The 20,231-nt window shown below is 48.8% G+C and overlaps 1 protein-coding gene across 1 annotated transcript in view; it reads left to right on the top strand.

Annotated features, from left to right (window-relative positions):
• Positions 1 to 3,763: 3,763 nt before the first annotated feature.
• LOC119456358 (AMP deaminase 2-like) overlaps positions 3,764 to 20,231 on the top strand; it is a 79,137-nt gene continuing 62,669 nt past the window's right edge. The window contains 1 exon segment of the mRNA XM_037718071.2: positions 3,764 to 4,444. Within this exon segment, the coding sequence (XP_037573999.1) occupies positions 4,402 to 4,444 (43 nt within the window). The 5' untranslated portion in view covers positions 3,764 to 4,401.

Here is a 20,231-nt window from a genome sequence, read left to right on the forward strand (position 1 = left end):
GTGTGATTGCTTCGCGGACATTTCAGGCTTCACCTCGTTTATAGGGTTTCGCTGTGTTACTGCTATTATACTAGCTGGAGTAGCCGACGCTTTTTCATTGTGCTATATATGCGCCTCAACTTTATTTTCGTGTAACAAGCGCGTACACGCTCGGACTGCAAGCGCTATTTCCTCTCCTCGTATTATTAGCGTTCTTGGCATGCTTGCCCCTGCAGTTGTTGTGGCGTTTGTGTAACGCCGTCCATTAATTCTCACCCGCTCTATACGTGTCGGGAGGCACGTATTATCCAATCCTCCTTGGCATTATCCTTGTTCTTACTCGCGAGGATGGCCACCCATTAGTCATTCATTATATCCGGTGAGGTCGTTGACTGCCAATAGCGATACCAACGGCAGCGCCGTGGCAGCGCGAGGCCTCACCTTGCGAATTGCAGATGATTGCCCTTGCTGCATCGTCTCGAACGAAGATTGCCGGGCGAGTGCGCGCTGTCGCGTATGTGACAGGTGGGAAAGGGTTGCTGACGCTGCACAAAACACTCGTGTTATTGCGGCACTACACTTTGTCGAGACGTAGCTGATCAGTCTGTGTTGTTTTGTTACGTGCTTGGTTATTTGGTTATGCAAATGAAGCGCGACCTGCACATTTCGTGCCTCTTGTGTGCGATGCACAGAACCCAGCGAAACATCGCCGGTACTGCCCCATCTGTTGAGCTGAGAATTCCTCTGAGGTCATAGATGTCTGTACTTCACGCACGGCGGACACACGCTTGTACAACAGTATTTCCGATCTAAATTGGTTGTTTGAAATTATTCATCGCGTTGCTGCGGTCGCGTGTGGACCAGTTTGAGGATGTGTGTGTATATTTGGGGGGAAAAATGAAGAATTATCGGTATGCATTACCACCGGGGAGCATGCCTTGTTGCTATTGCGAAATCGAACAGGCTCGATTCGAACTTTGAGTTTTTGGCTATCTGTATATTTCCCTCCCTTGGCGTGCATTTAGGACTCGCATCTGTATCGAGCTTTTCGGCCGGTATATAGACATCGTGTAGGTTTCCATATAATCGGTGTCTGAAACAACTATTTCACGTTGACGCTTTCTTTGTGACGTCGCGCGATGTAGTTCAGTATAAATATTGTCACGTAGTAGTGACGGCGAAGAACACAGCAGCAACCTGTGCCCACAAATGCAAGTGACACTCGACGCACAGTGATAGCAGCGAACACAGTCGTCGGTCGTCGAAATCCGATCTGTCGGTCAAGCGCGTCGGCTTTTATACATGAGCCATCGAAGGTTCCAGAGTAATATCGCTGGTGCCCGCCCCGCGTGTCTTCTATAAAGTGCTCCATAATTCGCGTCGCGCGTACGTGTAATTAGACTCCGGTAAGTTCCGATCATGCAGCCGCCTGTTGCGGTGAGCGATAACTTTAAGATGTTAGTGGGTGAAATGCGATCCCCGAGAAAAGGATAAATAAGTACACGTGTCAATATGCACAAACAGGCGTTCGTTGCTATGTATTGTTACGTTTTTATCCCTGTGTAAGCTATAGTGTGCTCTTATTGAGGGAAGGTGGGAGTCTTTTGACCTGTAAAATATGCCTTGTGAGCCCGCAGCGGGCATCTTCCCTTACCCTTTCTTCTTTCCCCTCTCTGTATACGCTGTCGTTTGGGCGTGTCGACGGTGCCCTCGGGCCGACGAACGCACGGTCTGGTCAAGCCATTAGCGGGCCCATGCATTAGCCAGCCAGCCTGCCGCTGCACTTGGGCGGCTCGCTTTGAGCGTGCCGCGAGGACTGACGACACCGCGCTTTTTTTTTTTATCTGTATTTCTCTTTGTGCCCGCGCTGTATTCCTAGGAAGCGATGACTATTCTGCGCCTTCACGGACTAAGTGACAGCGCCCACACGTACAGGCAGTTCTACATTGTTCATTTTTTCCCCTTCGTTTGCTTTCTTTTCTATTTTCTTTCATACCCCTTTGATGATGATGATGATGATGATGATGATGATGATGATCTATGCGGCCTTCCCCTTTGTATCGGGTGATCAACGAGATTTCGAATCTGGCACTCATAAGAAGACTCCGGTTAAAAATAAGAGCTCATATAAACACCAAACTAGCAATGAAAAAGAACAACAGAAAACTCACTAAAAAAAAAAAAAACAGGAAACGAAAACGGAAATGAAAAGGGGGAGTAAACGGTTCATCTTATGCTCATATCGGGGTTCACATATGCGCTTGTACGCATCACTGAATCTGTTCACTGACTCGCATGAATTTCTCTGGAGCGCCACCAAAATTCTAGTCTCCTCTTTGTCACCTCTACCACTTCCCACTGAGGATCCTGTACCTTTACCCTTCCCCAGTACAGGGTAGCCAACCGGAGATATCCTCTGATTAATCTCCTGTCTTACCACTATCTCAATCTTCCATAGGAAGCGATCCTTGACTTCGCCCGTTTTACGTCTTCTCGAAACGTGTGCATTGTTTCTATCGGAACAAATCCAAAGTGTGTGATACAAAGGGGCACGCAGCAACAGCTTGATAACGTTGGCGAAGCCCACCCTCAGGAAAACAATAATTCAAGTAACACGCACGCATGGACGCCCACATGCGCACGCTATCTATGGGTATGTCGGCATGTGACACGCTATTCTAGATACATCCCTCCACTTCAACGCCGCCTATAAAAATGCAATCCCTTTGCGCGACAAGCCGTGGTACCACATTTAGGGGCCGATAGACCTCCGCTCCGCCGTACGGCCAAAGGGGAGCGGTGAGAAAGAGATTCGAAACGATGCCTAGTAGCCGCTACCGAACTCCAGCTGGGTCTCCTATCGTGGTGCTGAATCCATTTGTCTGGATGCGTTAGCTTTTTTGTATGCGCCAGCGCTGGCCATGGTGTCGCTGGTGGCGTTGGTCAGCTCTCAAGTGTAGGGCAGGGAGGCTTGGATGTTGGACCGAGAGAAAATTTGTAGAGAAAAGAGTGAAAGTTGACCAGGCAGCGGTCATCGCGGTTTTTTTTCACGTTATGCTGGCTTCACAGTGGAAAAGCGATGTACTTATGCGGTGTGGCTGCTGGCAGCGTGAAGACCTTGGGTTCTGCAGTTGGCGTTAATTTTTGAAAGAGGGAAATAAAATGAATTGGTCTACATTCGGCAGCCGGTGGTTTTAACAGTGGCGATGTTAGTGGAACCTATGGAACCAACCGATGGTTTTGAGCCCAACCCTGGTCATATAGTTTCAGTAGCTGCTATTAGCTGTTAGGGAGTTTCGAAAACAGCTGGTCCATATATATTTAGTGGTCGTTATATGGGCCCTGTGCACAAAAGATCTGAAACAGGGTTTGCGATATGCGCTTGCGAGGTTCAACTGACGCAATCTCTTTGGATACGCTGTAGGCCGCTTGCGTCCGTTGTAGATGCGTAAAGAGTGGAGTAAATTCATTTTATTGTATTTCGACTGGTTGTGATCTTTGGAGTCCATGCGAAGGAATGCGTAACAGTCCGACAACAGTGTCGAAGAATGCTAGGTGCGTCTGTATTGCTGCTTGGAGGGCGGGCGCGGTGAGGGGCGGAACGCCTGCGAAGCGCACACGTGGGGGGCCAAAGAAAGCGGAACGGTGACGGCAGCTGAGGCAGGGCGTCGTTGGCTGGCTGCCTGCCGGCTTGCTTTTCTTTCTCGCGCGCGTGTGGATGCAGAAGCAAGAAACGAAGCCGTCGTCGGCGTACGTACTACGTCGGTCGGGAGGGCGACGTCGCGTCTGGCCTCGTGCGAGGCGGGACGCATCGCACACTGGCTTGCGCGTCTGGCTTCGCCATGCCGAAGCCGACCACCCCTCCATACCCTCTCTTCAGCCCGTCTCTTGTGAACACTCCCTCGCCAGCAGCACTCCAGTTCTGCCGGGGCTTCCGCACGGGACGGTCGGCGGTGCGGCGATCGGTGTCGGTCTCGTGTTCCTCCGGTGGTGGTGGTGTGGTGTAGAGGCGTGCAAGCGGCGCGCCGGCATATCTTCCTTCGTTTATTATTATTATTTTTTTTCCTTTTTCTTGCGCGGCTTCCTCGCGACCAGTCGCACTCCGGTTCTGCTGGTGTGTCTGTGCGCGTCTGTTGTGCACGCGCCTGTTACTTTTTCGAGCCCGCAGTGCGCGCCGTTTCATTTTCGCACCGTGTTACACTTACCGCGCACCTGTTGCGAGTGTGAGGGGGACGAAACAGTCGGAGGAAGAGGCCCGCATTGTAGTTCACAGAAGAAACAAAAGGAGGACGTATAGGCAGCAGGAATTGATCCGCGGGTCCTGCCTGCTGCCCTGTATATTTGCATCTCGTCTGCGGCCCACGCGGGCTCCAGGCAGCGCACCGTTCAAAGCCGTGATTGGCGGTTGCCGCGCTCGTCACGATGCCGCATAAGGACGAAGAAGAGCAGCAAGCCAACAGCGCTGGTGGGTGCATTAATTTCATTTTTTTTTATTCTTTTCACTTTTTTTTTCTTTCTTCTCCCGTATCTTTGATTTCTCGGCGGTCAGAATTGTATTATATCGCACATGTAGACAAAATCGCGGCTTGAAGATGTCTACGCGGCATCAGTGCTTTAGTCCCGTGAATCTTATTTCGTATCGGTATCTTATGTACTCCGCAGTCTATATCTGATATTTTTAGCGGACGTTAAAATGATCATCGAGAAAAAAAAAAGAGGGAATCAATAAAGATTGCTAGGGAAAAACAGAGAGAATGCACACGCCAAACAAAAAAAAAAGAAAAATAAGAAATAAAAAAAATGGGCTAGAAGTACACTATGAACTATTTACCGAAAAACAAATGCGGCGCGCTTGCCCTAACAGAGAAATAAACAGAAACGTGTGTTAGACATGCTTTATGGAGGAGCGAATATGTATACGGGCCGGAAAATAAGAATTATACCATCGAACGAGGTCAGTTTGTTTAGCGCCATTAGAAAAATGATATAGACAAAGCACGATATGCATAAAAATATCCCGTTGTTTCGTTGTATGTCTTGAAAGCCTACTGTGTAGCCTTACTGCGGGCGTCGCACATTTTTTTGCGACAGCGTGCGTGGCCACTGTTTGTCGCACGCATTTATTTTCGCAGATTTCCACCCCTTCTCGGCTATTTTAGTTAGAGTGGATGTGGCAAGAGTAGTCTTGGCACCTTAGAGTTTGGCCTGTGGCTACGTGAAATTCCGCGACTTCGTTGCACTTTCTGTGTGTGACGATTTTATTCTACCCTCGGCTTGCCAGGGCCGCTATTTTGTAGCGATGCCTTTAAAGTAATAATGCCTTTTCGCGCTTATCGCGCTTTGTCAGTGGTCAGAGCGACGGTCCGCTCACGATATCAACGTTGATAACGCGAGCGGACCGTCGCTCTGACCACTGACAAAGCCCGATAAGCGCGAAAAGGCATTATGACATTAAAGCCATCGCTACAAAATACCGGCCCAGCTTGCGACGTTCGCAAGAGCAGCTCTTAAACGCAGCCTCTGGGGTCTCGAAACCGTGGCAGTGGAACGCTCGTTAAATAATATGCGAAAGAAAATTCTGTTAATCATAATCAGCCTATATATATTCCGTACCGAGTGCAGGACGTATAGGCCTGTCCCAGCGATTTGAATTTACTCTCGTCTTGTGTTATAGCATGCCTTCAGCCAGGACCTACAACCTTGAAACTGCTGGTCTCATCACACTGCCAAGTCCTTTGTCGTCCTCCACTGCGCTTGCCTTCCCTTGGCACCCGTTCTGTTAACCTAGCATACCGCCGGTTATCTCTTCTACGCAGTACATGACCTGCCAAACTCCACTCGTTTCCTCTCTAAGCCATACCACAGTCTTCCCGTCCCTTAACGTTTATCATTTTCTATTCCATCACTCACTGCAGAGTCCTTGGTGTCCTCTAGGGCTTCTTTGTTAGCCTGGAAGTTCGAATAAAGGACGCGTCAAGTTTCCTTCTGAAGCGTCTAACATGTAGTACCCCTAAATGATCCATCAATTCAGAAAGAACGGAAAATTGGGAGGACTGCTTAAGCTTCGCTTTTAAGAGTGGAACGCGATAACATTCGAAGATCCCTGACTGCTATACTCATGGTTCCCGACGACTGCAGCTTATGCAACCGTAATGGTTAACTTACTGGCAAACACTGGCGGCGAACGCTATGCACGTAGGCGAGCTTTCTGGTGCAAACGCGGCCTCTTGCGTGGGGCCGATCCCGGAGATAGTGCACAATCGCGCCAAAGAAATGACATCATTTTTCAGGTTTCCGTATTTGTTTCGCACTTTTAATATTTCAGTCTGAGAAGATTTAACATAAAAGGCATGCGCTGTGGGTGTTTGTTTCATGACGTTTGTTTGTGGATTGTCATTCTTAATATTCCGAGCAATAGCTTTGCCAAGAATGCAAGACAAGGTATGAGCAACATTAATGATAGAATGGTGTGGCATACCTAAACGTGGTTGGGGATGATTTTCTCGGCCGCGGGCGCCAATGCCGGCGCCGACGCCGGATTTTCTGCCTACACGGGGCCCTAAACGCTATCGCGTTAAAAGTTAGGCAGGCAGAGAATGTCGGCTTGCCGCAGTCGTGCAGTAGATTGACGTTCCACATTTGTGTTATTCGTGCTTTCGTTGCTGCGTTGACGTCTGTGGATGTCCACTTCGTTACAATTAGAAACAGCGCTGATGTAAGTACGGCAAGCACACCTGCGAAGCCTGCTCTTGGCGTTGGCTGTCACTCGATGGCGGCGACAAGCTATATCTGTGACGGAAATTAAGACCACGGTGTTTGGACGTACATCACACCAAAACGGCGACAGTCGCGACGACAAGTTAACGTGCCTCTATGAAAGGGAAAGAGTTGCTGCGAGGCGAAATATTGGTAATTGCGGCACGAACATAAGTATCGTTACGACAGCGTAACTGAAGGTTGCGCGCTAAAATTGCAATAAACTTGTACTGATGAGGAAAAACAGAAACACATGACACGGAGAGCTACTAGCAGCTGTTTGTTGTTGTTTCATTTTCATTTATTTGGGCAATTACAGGATTTGCCCGCAAGGCAAGGCAAAAGGAGGGCGTATTCCTCCTGACTAAGGCCCTTGCCTCGCTGGATCAGCAGTAGTATATAGCAGTTATTATGTTGCAAAGAAACATAAGTATCAAGTAATGCAACAATTTGCAAACACATCACCGGTGTCCAACAAAAATAAATAAGAATGAAACTAATAAAACAGTTCGTAAAATTGGTACATGGGCTTCGTACATGGCCTGCAGATGCCATCACTTATATGATTTACGCCATTGATTTACTAACATCTTTTTCACTTAATGGAATGAGAGATTTGCTGGTGAATGTGCCCTGAAAAGCGCTTGTGATGGCATGTGCTTCGATTGCTTAAAGAAAGAGAGAGAGAGAGAGATCGAGAAAGGAAAGACAGGGAGGTTAACCAGGTGCGAGTTTCCGGTTTGCTACCCTGCACTCGGGTGGGAGAAATAGGGGTTGTCTTTTTATTTGTTAGCTGGGTCTTTATACAATCTCTGCACTGTTAAAAACTGTTTTTCACTTGCACCTCGTATAGTGTACAGCCTAAATAACCTCGTGAGATATCAGGCTGTGATTGTAGCGGTTCCTGCGTAGCTCTTCACTCAATATTCTTTTTTTCTTTTCTTCTTTTTAGCACCTAGCCAAGCTTTCGTTAACTTAGGGTAGTTGCTGAAGAAGGTTCAGGAATTTTTGCTGCGACTGAATCTTTTTTTACGTGACCTCTGGGAAGAAAGTCACCAAGGAGTCTAATGAGGGCGTCGTTTCTAGCCACAACTATTCAGGTGTTCTTGTCTTGAAGCCCTGTATCGCGTGATAAGGCGGTTAAAATCTGCCGCGTTACTATACAAATAACACATTCACTGAAGAACGCGCGTCGGATGGGCGGTGTTTACCCATGGCAGAGATGTGCAAAGAATAGCGTGAAGTGCGCTTTGCTGTCACGATAAACCGAGAATCCCGGACTATGCCAGCGGTTCGGCCGAAGTCTGCTCACGAAGGCATACCCGACATTTCAATAACGTAAATGAATGCAGTCAGTGAACTAATCTTGACGAAATGAATAACGTTTAGAAATCGCGTTCTCAGGAAAAAAGAGGGAGCCCGCGTGCCCAATTACGAGACGGGAGTCCCGTTCGTTCTGTTAGCGCTTTGGCCAGTGCGGCTAATTTTTGTTCATTTTCGAAGTCTGTCTAGGATTACTATATGGCGAGTGCTGACACCGCTAAGACCACGAAAAGCGAAATAAATTAAATCGAGGGAGAAAGAGGCGGGAACGCGGCTGGACAGGCAGTGCTCTCTCGCTTTATCTATGCACTGCTTGATAAAAGTTTATGTCCGAAGGAATCGCGTAGGAAGTGGTTTCGCCATTAGGCGACGTGACTGCGAAGAATTACGCCCTCCTCGGCTGCGTGGGTGGGCTGCTCACTCCGAGGCGCAGTGATCGTTATCACTCCAATCCTTCCGCGATGTTTACTGCATCCCTGGACGACTTCGGAGGACGCCGCGGAAAGGGAAAAAAAAAAAAAAAAGAAACGCGTCGCCGTGACGGGAACCGAAGGCTGGCACCCTTAGTTGTCTCGGCTGATGTGTCTCTATAGCTTCGCTCCGAAGCAACATCACTTATTGGTTCTGACCGTACCAGAGGAGCAACTAGACGATAAGGAACACCGTAATGGAGTGCTCCGGATTTTATTTTGTCGCCCGCGGTAATGGCAGTGCATGCAGGAACGTGTTTTACGGCGTTCAGCGGTTGTATTGTCCGCGCCGGCCAGTGTTAGTGGAAGCCGGACGCACCCGCAATGCCGCCAGTGGACTAAAGACGACGCAGTGAACACAGCCTGCGTGCCGTGTGCCTTTAAAAAGTTGATTGACGCAATCCATATCTGATCCGTCAGTTTTGCCTGTGCAAAACCCATAAAATGTCTATACAGACGACATTTGATTACAAGTATAATGGAATTGGCCATAAACTGTCTGCAGCCCACGAACTTGTAGCTTTCTATATACTTTCTGACCCCCACCTTTTTCTTTTTTTTTTTCTTTTTTTTGGTTGTAGACTGCGGATGTAATGTTTCTATATATATCCACGACTTCGGAAGTATTCGCTGCTTGTGTATTCAGTCCGAGAACTTGACCACCAATGATGCAACTAAAACAACAGCCCCCAGGCTTTGTACGCCCAGGCTACGTACGCGGCGGGCGATATGCAGAATCGCCGAGGTTGATGACAGGCACCCAAAATGTGCAAAATGGGGCGATAAGACCCAATGATTTAATGCGACACGCCTCTGGAAGGTCACTATATAGCTCCACAAACTGTATGTGCGCGTCGACGGTAGAAAAATATTTACGCGAGTATAATAGAGACGCGCCACGCACTTGCTTGAATAGGCACCACTCGTGACGTGTCAGAGCATTAGTCACCGAAGTGCCGGCGCAAAGGCGTGGAAGCTGTCACTGATCCACCGCCCCCTGCGCGAGCGCAGAAAGCACTTGCTCCAAATCGCGGAGGCGAAGATATCGCTTTATAGTGTTTGCACAGCTATAAGGACAGAACTTTGTGGTGAACTCGCCGTGGTGGCGTAGGGGCTTTGTTGCTGCGCTACTAAGTCTGCGAGGTCGCGCGATCAAATCCCGGCCGCGACGGCCGCATTTCGGTGGGGTCAAAATGAAAAGACATCGGTGTACCGTGCATTGGGTGCACGTTAGGGAACCCCAGGTGGTCAAAAGCAATCCGGAAATCTCCCACTGCGGCGTGCCTCGTAATCATGTCGTGGTTTTGGCACGTAAAACCACAAAATTTAATTCAATTTTTAATTTTGTGCGTGCGTATGAAGCTTGGGACTGAACTTTGTCTCGTAGTGGACTACTTCAGTTGAAGTGCTTCATCCCAATCAACCGCCGCTGCTAGATTTTGAAACACTGCGAGATTACTTTCTCCAATGTTTCTTTATTCAGTAGTCGTGCATGTGCGTATTTTCTTTTCTTACTTTTTTTTAAAGAGAGTCACATGCATTTAGTGACGTGTACACATAGCGAAACACCTGTTTTTGTCTTCATATCATTACTTAAAGTTAGAGAAAGTATTTCGTGTGTTACGTGTCTTGCGCGTCTGTGTAGCTCTTGTCGCCTTTTCCCTCCGCATTCTATATACCTCTCCTCCTCATTGAAGAGCAGGCATGCGTTTTGTTGGTTCAGGTGTCAGTTACAACCTACCGCTCTATGTTTCTTTTCTTTTTTCGTGTGTGTCTTCTGTGTCTGCAAACCTAAAAATGAGTGATTAATACGCGTCATACGCAAAAAGAAGAAAAAAACGAAAGTGCCCAGAAGCTGTTAAGCTTTAATTTACTTGCTTTGAACGACTGCTGCTGTTCTGTTCCGCGACATTTCTGACGCACTCTGCGCTGAGTAACTGGCTCTGGACTTTTTTCGAGCGGTTTCGTGTATTTGAGGTTAACTATGCGCGGGCGTACCACGATCACAAAATTTTTGATTAGCCGTATGCCATCCCAAAAGTGCGGAGCGTCGAAATAAACTGTGTGCGATTGGGATTCCGACCGTGTGCGGGTTCCGCTTTGAAGACGGTCTTCTTTACGCCATAGTCATATTGACGCGAAGTATAGGCAGCTCACTACAGTCGCTGGCCATCTGACCGAGAAAGACAAAGTGCAGTGGTGCGCATCCTCTCCGAGTGTCGGCCATTATTAAAAAGATGACAGTTTGCCAGGCTCTCGCTTATTAACTTCGTGATAATATGTCCACGTATTTCTTAAATCATAAATCAAGAGCTCCCTTTTTAAACGTTGGAACAACGGAGTCGCACGAGTTTTCATTCGGCGGCACCAGGTCTGCATTCGTGTCATTCGTGTGCATCGGGTCTTTTTTGCGCTTTTGTTGTATTTATGTCTCACCCATTGCCCATTCTCCAAGCTACATGTTCAATACGGTACACTCTCTTTTGAAGGTAACTCCTAATTAGCGTCCAAACCAACAGAACTTTAATGAAAAAACTTAGTGCCCTTCCGCTCTGTGAAGAAGGACGACCAGCGAAGCTGTTATGTGTTCTTCTAAAATGACAAAATTATATGCATGTATGCATGAATATATATATATATATTGTTACGCGCAAAGGAGACCGTTTGTAACAATATATATATATATATATGGCATTCTGATTGTGCAATTCAAGCTCTGATTGGATAGGGACAACGTAGGAATTTATGCCTTCAGAAACAGCAATCCAAACACCACCTGTGTTTGGAGCAAACACAATCTCTGTAACGCCGAACGGCCCTGAGAGTAAATAAATGAAATGAAATGAAATATGCAGACGACGCGTCTCTCTCGTGTTAGAAATGACGGTATTTTGACAGTAAGTGGCATGAAACCTTCTACCTGCTCAGGATTTAGCGTCTGAATAACGAAAAATTGCATATCTTTAGGTATGGGTGTTTAAATGCTGACGGAGGTCGTAAATTATCCACTCTTGTGCCGCTGCTGCAAGGCCTCCTGAACACGTGCTGCCCCTAGCGGCGGCGCTTACTTCCGGTCACACGAAGTGGCCGCTCTCTCGTCCCAGCGCGGGCGCGCCTTCGGAGCACCTATCTTCCACCGTGGCCATGACTGCTGAAGATGAAGCGTTTCTTGTGAGAAACGCCTGCGGGTTCGGCAACACGATGCAAATGCCGTCGCATCCTTGCCCTAACATTTTCATATAAAGTTATGATTAGCCGCGTCCGAAGGTGTTTTCGACGGAAGTGTTCTTGGCGAGCGAGTACTCAGTGTTTCCTGCCGCGAATATAGGCCGCCCTCTATTTAGCAAAAGCACCGCAGTCATGCTGCGTTTGTTAGTATCGCACGCCACAGCTACAGTAGGCGACACGTCGATAGCGTAATGGGCCGAAGAGAGCTGCGTATTTTTCTGCGTGTTCCTGCTCGTGGGCGCGCCGTACCGGCGCCGACGTTACGGTGTCCTTAACGTTTCCCATTCTCTTTCTCTCTTCCGCTTCCTCTCGCCCCTCTATAAAGGGAACACGCTTCTATATGAATACCGAAGCATCGTGCCAAGAAAGATATATACCGGGGGTACACCTACTCATACGTGCCCGGAGCACGACGCTTGGGCCGTAGTTCCTGTTTTTTCACTTGGGGGTTGTCTCTTTCCGTCATCCCCCCGCTTTCTTTCCTTGATTTCATTCCTGAGCCGGTACTTCCTCGCCACCGTTGCTATGGGTTACGTGCAGGTCGACTAGCTTGTTTGCGCCGTTTTACGAAGAGACGCGTGCATGCATGTGTGTAGCTGTAGATGTAGCTGTAGTTGTATATATATGTAAAACAGTTGTATTACGTTATTAATATTCGCAACTGCGCGGGGATGTGGTCTGTGGCTTGGCAGGCATAGTTTCAGTTTCGCCACCCGAAGCACATGTGTGTTGCCGTCGGCAACAAATACGTATGCTGTGGCACCAGTTGAACGTCTGTTGTCGAAAGACCGTCGAAAAGTTTCAACGCTTTGTGAAAGCGTTGTTACATGGGACAGACGTCACTCGCTGAGCTCCATCGGTCTCTTGGGTAGGAACCGTTCAAGCTGCTGATTAGGTCTCGTGCGCCGTTGTTAAAAGCCTTTGGTTGGTTCACTGTTCCCGGCATTGCCGCATTTGCAATTACGAAAGTCGCTGTTCTCGTAGAGCTCTCCAGCTTAGGCAATCCATGGGGTCGCGGCTTTGACGCTTATAATGACTCTCGGCTCTGCGTCGCGTTTGAAGCCAGTTATTCTCCTCAAGGATATGTACACAGCTTGCGCGCTAAGGACGCGTCGTTGTATATACGTTTTGAACCTTGTCTGTGTAGGTAGACTGACACGACTGCCCGAATCGCTAACTTATTTTGTGGATTCAGAGTGACGCGACTCAGCTGTGCCTAAACTCGGCGCGATCTCTTATCGGCGGCGTCCTTCTGCGCGTAGCGATTCGAAACGTTGAGCTGCGCCATGCTCTGTATACTGGCTGAATCAGCGATTTGGTCCGTCGTGTCGACATGAATTGGGGAGGTAGTAGAGTACTTTATTTCACCACAAAAACACAAAGTACAATTAGACCGCCGTTTCTCGACGGGAATTCCAGCATTCCTTTAAGCATCTCTTGGTTACTTATACAGTGTTTTTGCTTGTTTATTTATGATTATTTTTTTCTTGCATTAGCAGAAGTACATGAAGTAAGAGCAGTCACACGCGCTTGTGGCGCGTTGTTCTTCTTTTAGGCCCTGTTTCCTTCTTGTGCGGCTATTTGTCTCCGCCACGAAGTTTCTTTCCTCAGTCACGAACGTCTCGAGACGCAAGTGACACTGCGCCTGCAACGCCCCGCCTCGCTCCATCCTCCTCGGTACAAATTTCACGCGCTGTTTCTATTCCTGCCAAGTCTACGCCGCGTCGTCACCATGGTAATTGGCGTTGCGGCCGTGATTTCCGGAGGTCGCGACGCCTTGTCGTACAAACTGGCTTTGTTCGGGCGTCGGCGATTCCAGGTAGACCCGCGTCTATCGAGGCCTGGAAGGAATTCGAAGACGCAGAGGCCCTCGGAAAGTGTTTTTTCTGCGCGCTCCAAGAAGTCGAAGGTTGCGGTCTCGGGGGCGCGTCGTTAAGACGAACCTGGCTCCTTCCCAAACGAGCTCGGTATCGCGAGCGACTCCACTCCCCGGCACTTGGCTGCTGCCTCGAGTGCTGCAACGTTCGTTCCTTGCATTCGCATGCGATTACCCTTGATTGCTTGGCTCACCTGCATTGCTCACCTTGCGAAGGACCCCGTCTGTCTGGCGAGTGCGCTTTTAATACATTGTGGACCTCTAGATTAACCTGTAAGGTGCCAACGTTAGTGGAGTTGGTAGGGTTGGTAAAACGCTTCATACGACGCTACTCCTACTAGATAGACTCTGCCAATTCGAGCGCAGCGCCGCGCCTCGGCTGCAGTAGCCGCTGCGCTGCGATAACACTCCTCGGAGGTTCCCGCTTGAGGAAGACCCCTTCACTTCAGTTCCTTCGATTATATGATCAAAATGCTTGGCTACAAAGTGTGTACCGCCAAACTGCGTTGCGGTGTTGAGCTTCGAGGACGCGGGTTCGATCCCGGCCGCGGCGTCCGCATTCAGGTGTGAGCACGCAATGCGAGAATGCTGCTCGTGTATACGTACCGTGCATTGTGTACACGTTAAAGAACCCCAGATGATCAAGATTATTTCGAAGCCGCCTCCCCCCCACTACGACGAGCCTGATAATCAGATCGTGGTTTTGGCACGTAGAATCTCATATTTTAATTTAATTAGCTAACGACTTAATGAACGTTTGTGATATACATTCTTGGTTGCCTCTTTACGAGCCCCGAAATTGGAGCAGTGCCTTGGAAGAAGCGAGAAGAATAGTTTCTTCAGAAGCACTATAGGCGCAGTCGGGTGCATACTGCGTCATCGGCAAACGTGTGACTGCAAGAGTGTATATATATAGAACGAGCAGGCGCATTCTGCGGGCGCCCTGCGACGGAACGCGTGTCGGTGTAGAGGGCGCATTGTTCTGCTCTTGTTCAGTGCCGTTGTCACGCGCTCGTCGCGCGCAGCTGTCAGTTACGCGACTTCCTTTGTTTTATTTTTTTTCCTCTAAATTATTTGTCTGAAAAGAAAATCGGCAGTAAAATTTACGTTGGTTGTTTTTTAGTGACCGTGACATACCGCCTCGCTTAACATTTCCGGTCGGTTGCGTACACTGTCGGCAAACCATTCGCATAAGCAACTTGCCGTTATGCGAGAACGACTTACTGCCGGGCTGTTAGTATACGTGCGAGTCAATGACAGTATGCTCAAAAAAAAAAAAAAAAGAGGAGGAGGAGGCCGGTGCAAGTTAGGATGAAAGGGCACAGAATGAGGCACTGAACAGATATAATACGCGAACACTATTCAGAGAAACACCCGGGTTCAATATCCGCAAGAAGGTCGCGAACTTGCATGCTGTGGCCTTAAACGTCATTTCATGGATGCGTCACTACGGGTGACAGCAATGCCGTGATCACTGTGCGCGTTGCCGGGAACACTGATTCGAGGCAGGTCCTGGTAAAAAGAAAGTAGAAGACGGAGACGAAGAAGGAAAGAAAGAAAGAAAGAAAGAAAGAAAAGAGGAAGCTCGGGAAAGTCGATGCGCGTGAGCGTCCGAAAAGTAATCCGTTCCTATCAACTTTACGCCACACCTTGTTCGGGCCACCGGGCGGGGAAAGTGGCGCAGCGTCTCCTGTGTCGATCGATTCTTTCCCCCTGAAACTGCGCGCAGGTGTAGACAGCTTGTAGGAAATGAAATTTCGTTTTCCGTTCCGACGGCAATAGCGCTCCTTGGAATGCCCTCGCGCACCGTACTGCCGCACTCCTCCGTCTCTCTCTCTCTCCCTCTCTCTTTCTCTTAATGTTCATTTGCCTCGCACACCGAGAGTTGATACTGTGCTGAAACGTTAAAGGTCGCGTCTTTGCCGTGGAAGGTGTGCGCGAGTTTGAAACGCTTCCAGAGTAAGGTAATCGAAAGTAATTGAGAAAGACACAGCCTTCGTGTATGGCAAAAGAATAAAAATACAAACGTTTCGGTGAATCTTTTTTAGGCTGGTGGTGACGGCGAAGCGGAATTCTCCATGCTGCTAGGGTTGCGGATGGTGTGCCACAATGTATTGCAACACAGCTCGCCGCTTTGTTACTATTCATTTCCTTACACGTCGGGCACAGTGTGTAAGCAGGCCATATAGTCAGTCAGTTAGTTAGTTGGTTAGGTGGGTAGTCTTACAGAAAGAAATTTTGACCAATTATCGATTGTTTACAGATTTCCAGTAGACTACTGTTATTTCTGATAGGTCTTTTCAGCGATATAGTCTGCAGATTATCAATTGAAAAAAAGTCATAAACAAGCTTGTCTACCAATATATCTGCTGTCCATTAAAGGTAAATAGCGCAGGAAAATACAAACCGCATATACGATAGATCGATGAAGTAGACAGCGTTGTCTTCCAACTGCTCTTTAATTGAAACATGCACACATGTGTACGTTGACGGAATGTGAACATAAAACCTACCAAGAACCAAACAAACAAAAATACAACGTGCACCACCGCGCGTAGAAACGTATTGACGCATAAAGTCACCTAACGTAATCTCGTGGTTTTGAAATAATAAGGGCAGGTTTCAACTTTACGTACCATCACTGTATACGTGTGTCCACATGCCTCAAAGGTTATTTGGAAGGCCGTACTGTGTCTGTGTTTATTTCATAGTTCGTGTCGTTTTTGCATTTCCCGCACCGATTGTCTCCCATTGAGTCGATATTCCAACTCGCCCATATCAGTACCATGTTAAAATACATTCCTTAGATTACTGAATGGGCTCGGTTGTTTGCAGAAAGTTTATGGAGATCAGCTGACAAGGAAGGATGGATGTAGGAATAGACGGAAAGACAGAGGGGTTAGCCAGTTCTCAGACCGGCTGGCTACCCTGTGCTGGGGAAAGGGCGTAAGGGGAATTAAAGGTAATAGAAAAGAGATGTTACAAAAAAAAATAGTATGCGGTCACAAGTGCGTAAGCTGTCTGTAGGCTTTCCCGCAAACTTCACAGAAATGCAATTGTAGACTTTCGACTGCGGAACAGAGAGGGAGAAATAACCATTTACTGTCCAAGAAAGTAATTTTTTGTGAAGGCCATGTAGTGAAACTGTGGGCAATAGAAGTACAAATGAGTATGATGTTTCAAAATTTTACCCAAGTAAGCATATATGCAAAAATCAATTTCGTTACCCAGTGGCGAAGTTCGGAAGAAATAAATCTTAATTTAGAAGATTCGCAGGAGCCAATTCTCTATACTGCCGCCTGTTTCGCGGAAACTTCGGCGTTCTCAAAAGTGATTGCATGCAGCTATTCGCGACATTTCAGTGTCTAGGATGTTTTCTCGCTCTCTCTGAATTTCTTGGAAACTGCCGCCGTAATTTGAGGATTCTACGAACCGCGCATCTATGACCGCAGCGCTGACGCCCTGGCGGCGCGCCCGTGTTCGCGACGTTTGCAGTGAGCGCTCGCCCTTTCGCTTTATTTTTTGATCCCATCGTTTGTCTTCTGTAACGTCAGCATGCTGTCTTCCAATGGGCTGTTTTCCTCTATAAAAGCGTCCCCATTTTCTCTTGGCCGTTATGGCGCTTCCACCCCTCCCCGTATTGCTATCGTTTGTTTTGTTTTCGTAGTCAAGCTAGACACAGACGGCGTCTGACAACGCTATTGCAGACTCGTCCTCCGGGGGCAGCTATAACAATGGGCAGTGAAAAACGTAGGCGCGCGCCGAGTGATGTCTCTTCTACGCTTCCTCGCAGGCATCTACCGTTGAGGGCGTAATGGGACGCCCTGAACAGTCTGGCTCGCGTTTCGCGACAAGCTAATGACTTCGTAGAATCTCTGCACTCTTGCTCAAATTTGCGGGTGAATGTACTTGTGCAAAGTGCAGTTTTGGAATGTAAATGAAGTCCTCCGCGCGCTTTCTTTGTGTTCTTTGTTTTCCGGCGTTTTACTAGACCCCGGTCCAAGCTGCCTTTTTTTTTTTTTTCGTGCTTGCTTTCTCACATTTCGATCTATATATATATGTCTGTGTTTGTTTGTTTGTTTGTGTGTGTGTGTGTGTGTTTGTCTGCTTGTTCGTTTGTTATGGAATTTCCCATCTACGGAATTGCCAGATAAGCTTAACTCCTTTCAATTTAGTCTTGGAAGCCGTGATTTGCGTAAACACTAGAGGCGGCATCACGCGAGCGATGCGTGCGTCAAAGGAAAGATATGCGCATGGCCAGTATAGGAATAACAAGCACACTGTCAAGCCGAACTCGTGTGTTAAAACTTGTGTCGGAAATGCCCTCCCAGTCGCAGTCTCGTAGAAGCAGCAGGTGTAAATTCGCCTGGTTTGTCTGCTCGACGTGGAGCTCTCAAATCAAGCAGGATGGCGGACGCAAAGCAATACATTGAAAAAAAAAAAAGAAAAACGACAGCAATGAGAGACATGGTGGTTGTTTTTAAGCTGGCGTTGACCCTTTCTGCTTGGAGGTTCTCTCTCTCGCTCTCTTTCTCTCTGACCCTGTGCTTACCCATTATTGTGATTTGGCGTGGTGTGCTGAGGGGCTTATGTTGCGATTGTGTGAGCACGATTACAGTTCAGTCCGTTTCCGACCGCGATGCGAAAGCAGAAGGTTGCGCTAAAAAAAACAAAATCTGCAACATTGCCGCGAACGACAGTTAATAAAACCCAGATTCAGTCCTCCGCCCATTTATCGTGTCCCTTCGTGTCCTCTCTTTTTTTTTTTTTTCTTTTTTTTTTTTTTTTCAAACGGCAGCTGCGTGCGTGGACGGTAGATGTAAGGAGGGGGGGGTTCATTTTGACCACGTGGAGTTTTTTAAAGCGTGATTTGGTGTCGGTATAGCGGTCACAAAAGAAGGAACGAAGAGGTAGACATTGACGCACTTAGTGCTTTCTACGCTTGTGTGGCTGCATTCTCCGTCGATAATGTTTAGAGGATATCGCTTTCAGTGCGCATTCGATGGATAAGCTAACGAACAGCAAGCCGTCGGTCCAGTGAGTCGCCGCGCTGGACACTACGTGGCGCGAACGTATCCCTGCAAACAATCAACCGAAAATACTGCCCCTGGTCAGTTCAACAAGGAGCACTACGCTCAGGCTTACAATGGACCGTTATGTTTCACGGTGTGTAAACACTGTTGCCCCCCCCCCCCCCCCCCCCCAAAGGGGCGGTCGTCTTTGGCGCCCTCGACAGCTTTCGGCGCCGTGAATCGCGCTTTTGACGTGTGACCATGCACGCGATCAGAGGTGTCGTGCGGACATGCAGTTTGCCACGATCGGTATAGCACACTTGTCCAGCGTGGCGGTCTGCGCGCAACTGGGTCAACAAGCCCGGCCGCTTACAGCGTCCAGTCCCGCTTTCTTCGCAATGGGCGCATTCCCGAGAAGGGGGGCGGCGGGGTGAGGCGCCGCCGGAATCCAGTTGTACTTGGCGGGGATGCGAACAAGTTCCTTCTCGCCGGTGTGCCCCTATACGCGTGCAGCGCACAAAAGCGGCGCCAGTCTCCCACGGTCCGGACGAAAGGGGCGGGCGAGGAATTGTCCGCGGCACGCCAACCTGCGGCCGCAGCGTCGTTCCCGGGAGACCCCCCCTGCACCTCGTGAGTCGCATGAGGCCGTTGAGCAGCTCTCGACCAGGCGTCGGTGTTATGTAAGGAACGGCCTTGCGAAGATAAGACACACGATCGAAGTGAAAACGCGCGCTCGCTCGGTCGATTTTTGGATTTGCGCAAATTTATTGCGGGCCACTCATTCTCCTTTGCTTCTCTTTGGTTCTCTTTCCTTATGCGCAGTAGCTTATTACTGAATTTTCACCTGTGAAGGGCTATTGTGTGACGGCTATAGCGATAAAATACCGCAAAACTAAAGAAACGAGAAAGAGCCCCGGCGTGGTGTTTGTTGTCGCTGCGCGTGTAATTCATAGGCCGACAGACACACAATGAACTTTGTTAAAGGTCCTGAGGAGCACCGCCGCCGTTCAGGGCGGCAGCGCAGCCGCTCCCACGTGGGGACGGGGAGGCCGAGCCTCACCGCCGCGTCGTCGGCCCTCTGGACGGCACTTAGCTGGTGCAGTAGATCGGGGCTGCTTAGCTCGGAGCTCAACTCTTCCTCGCTGATGCGTTGACGGCCACGTAATGAGGAACACCGCCAGAGCATGTGCTCTAAATTTCAACGTTCGCCACAATCGGGGCATTCCGGTTCAAAAGTGTCCGTGTAAGAGCTGAGAGTGGATAGACTAGGATAAGACCTGGTCTGCAACATTCGGAGCGTTGGTGCCAGCGGCCTGGAGAGTTTCTCGTGCGGAAGAGGAAACGTTCGCCTGCCCAGCTGATAGTGCTTAGTAACCTCGTTGAATGTGAATAAAGTGTCTCGAAAGACCTCCCGACCAGTCTCCGAGGTACCACCTCCGTCCGACCCGGCGCGGTGGGTTAGCTCGCGCACTCGGGTGTGGGCGACCTCGTTGAGGTTAGTTACAGAGGACAAGTGCGACCCGAGGTGTGCCTAAAACCAGGTGATGGGGTGTGAGGAAATGACCATATCGCCTAGGATGCGAGCGA

Source organism: Dermacentor silvarum, chromosome 6 (genome assembly GCF_013339745.2).
Source record: "Dermacentor silvarum isolate Dsil-2018 chromosome 6, BIME_Dsil_1.4, whole genome shotgun sequence".
Classification (NCBI taxonomy): domain Eukaryota; kingdom Metazoa; phylum Arthropoda; class Arachnida; order Ixodida; family Ixodidae; genus Dermacentor; species Dermacentor silvarum.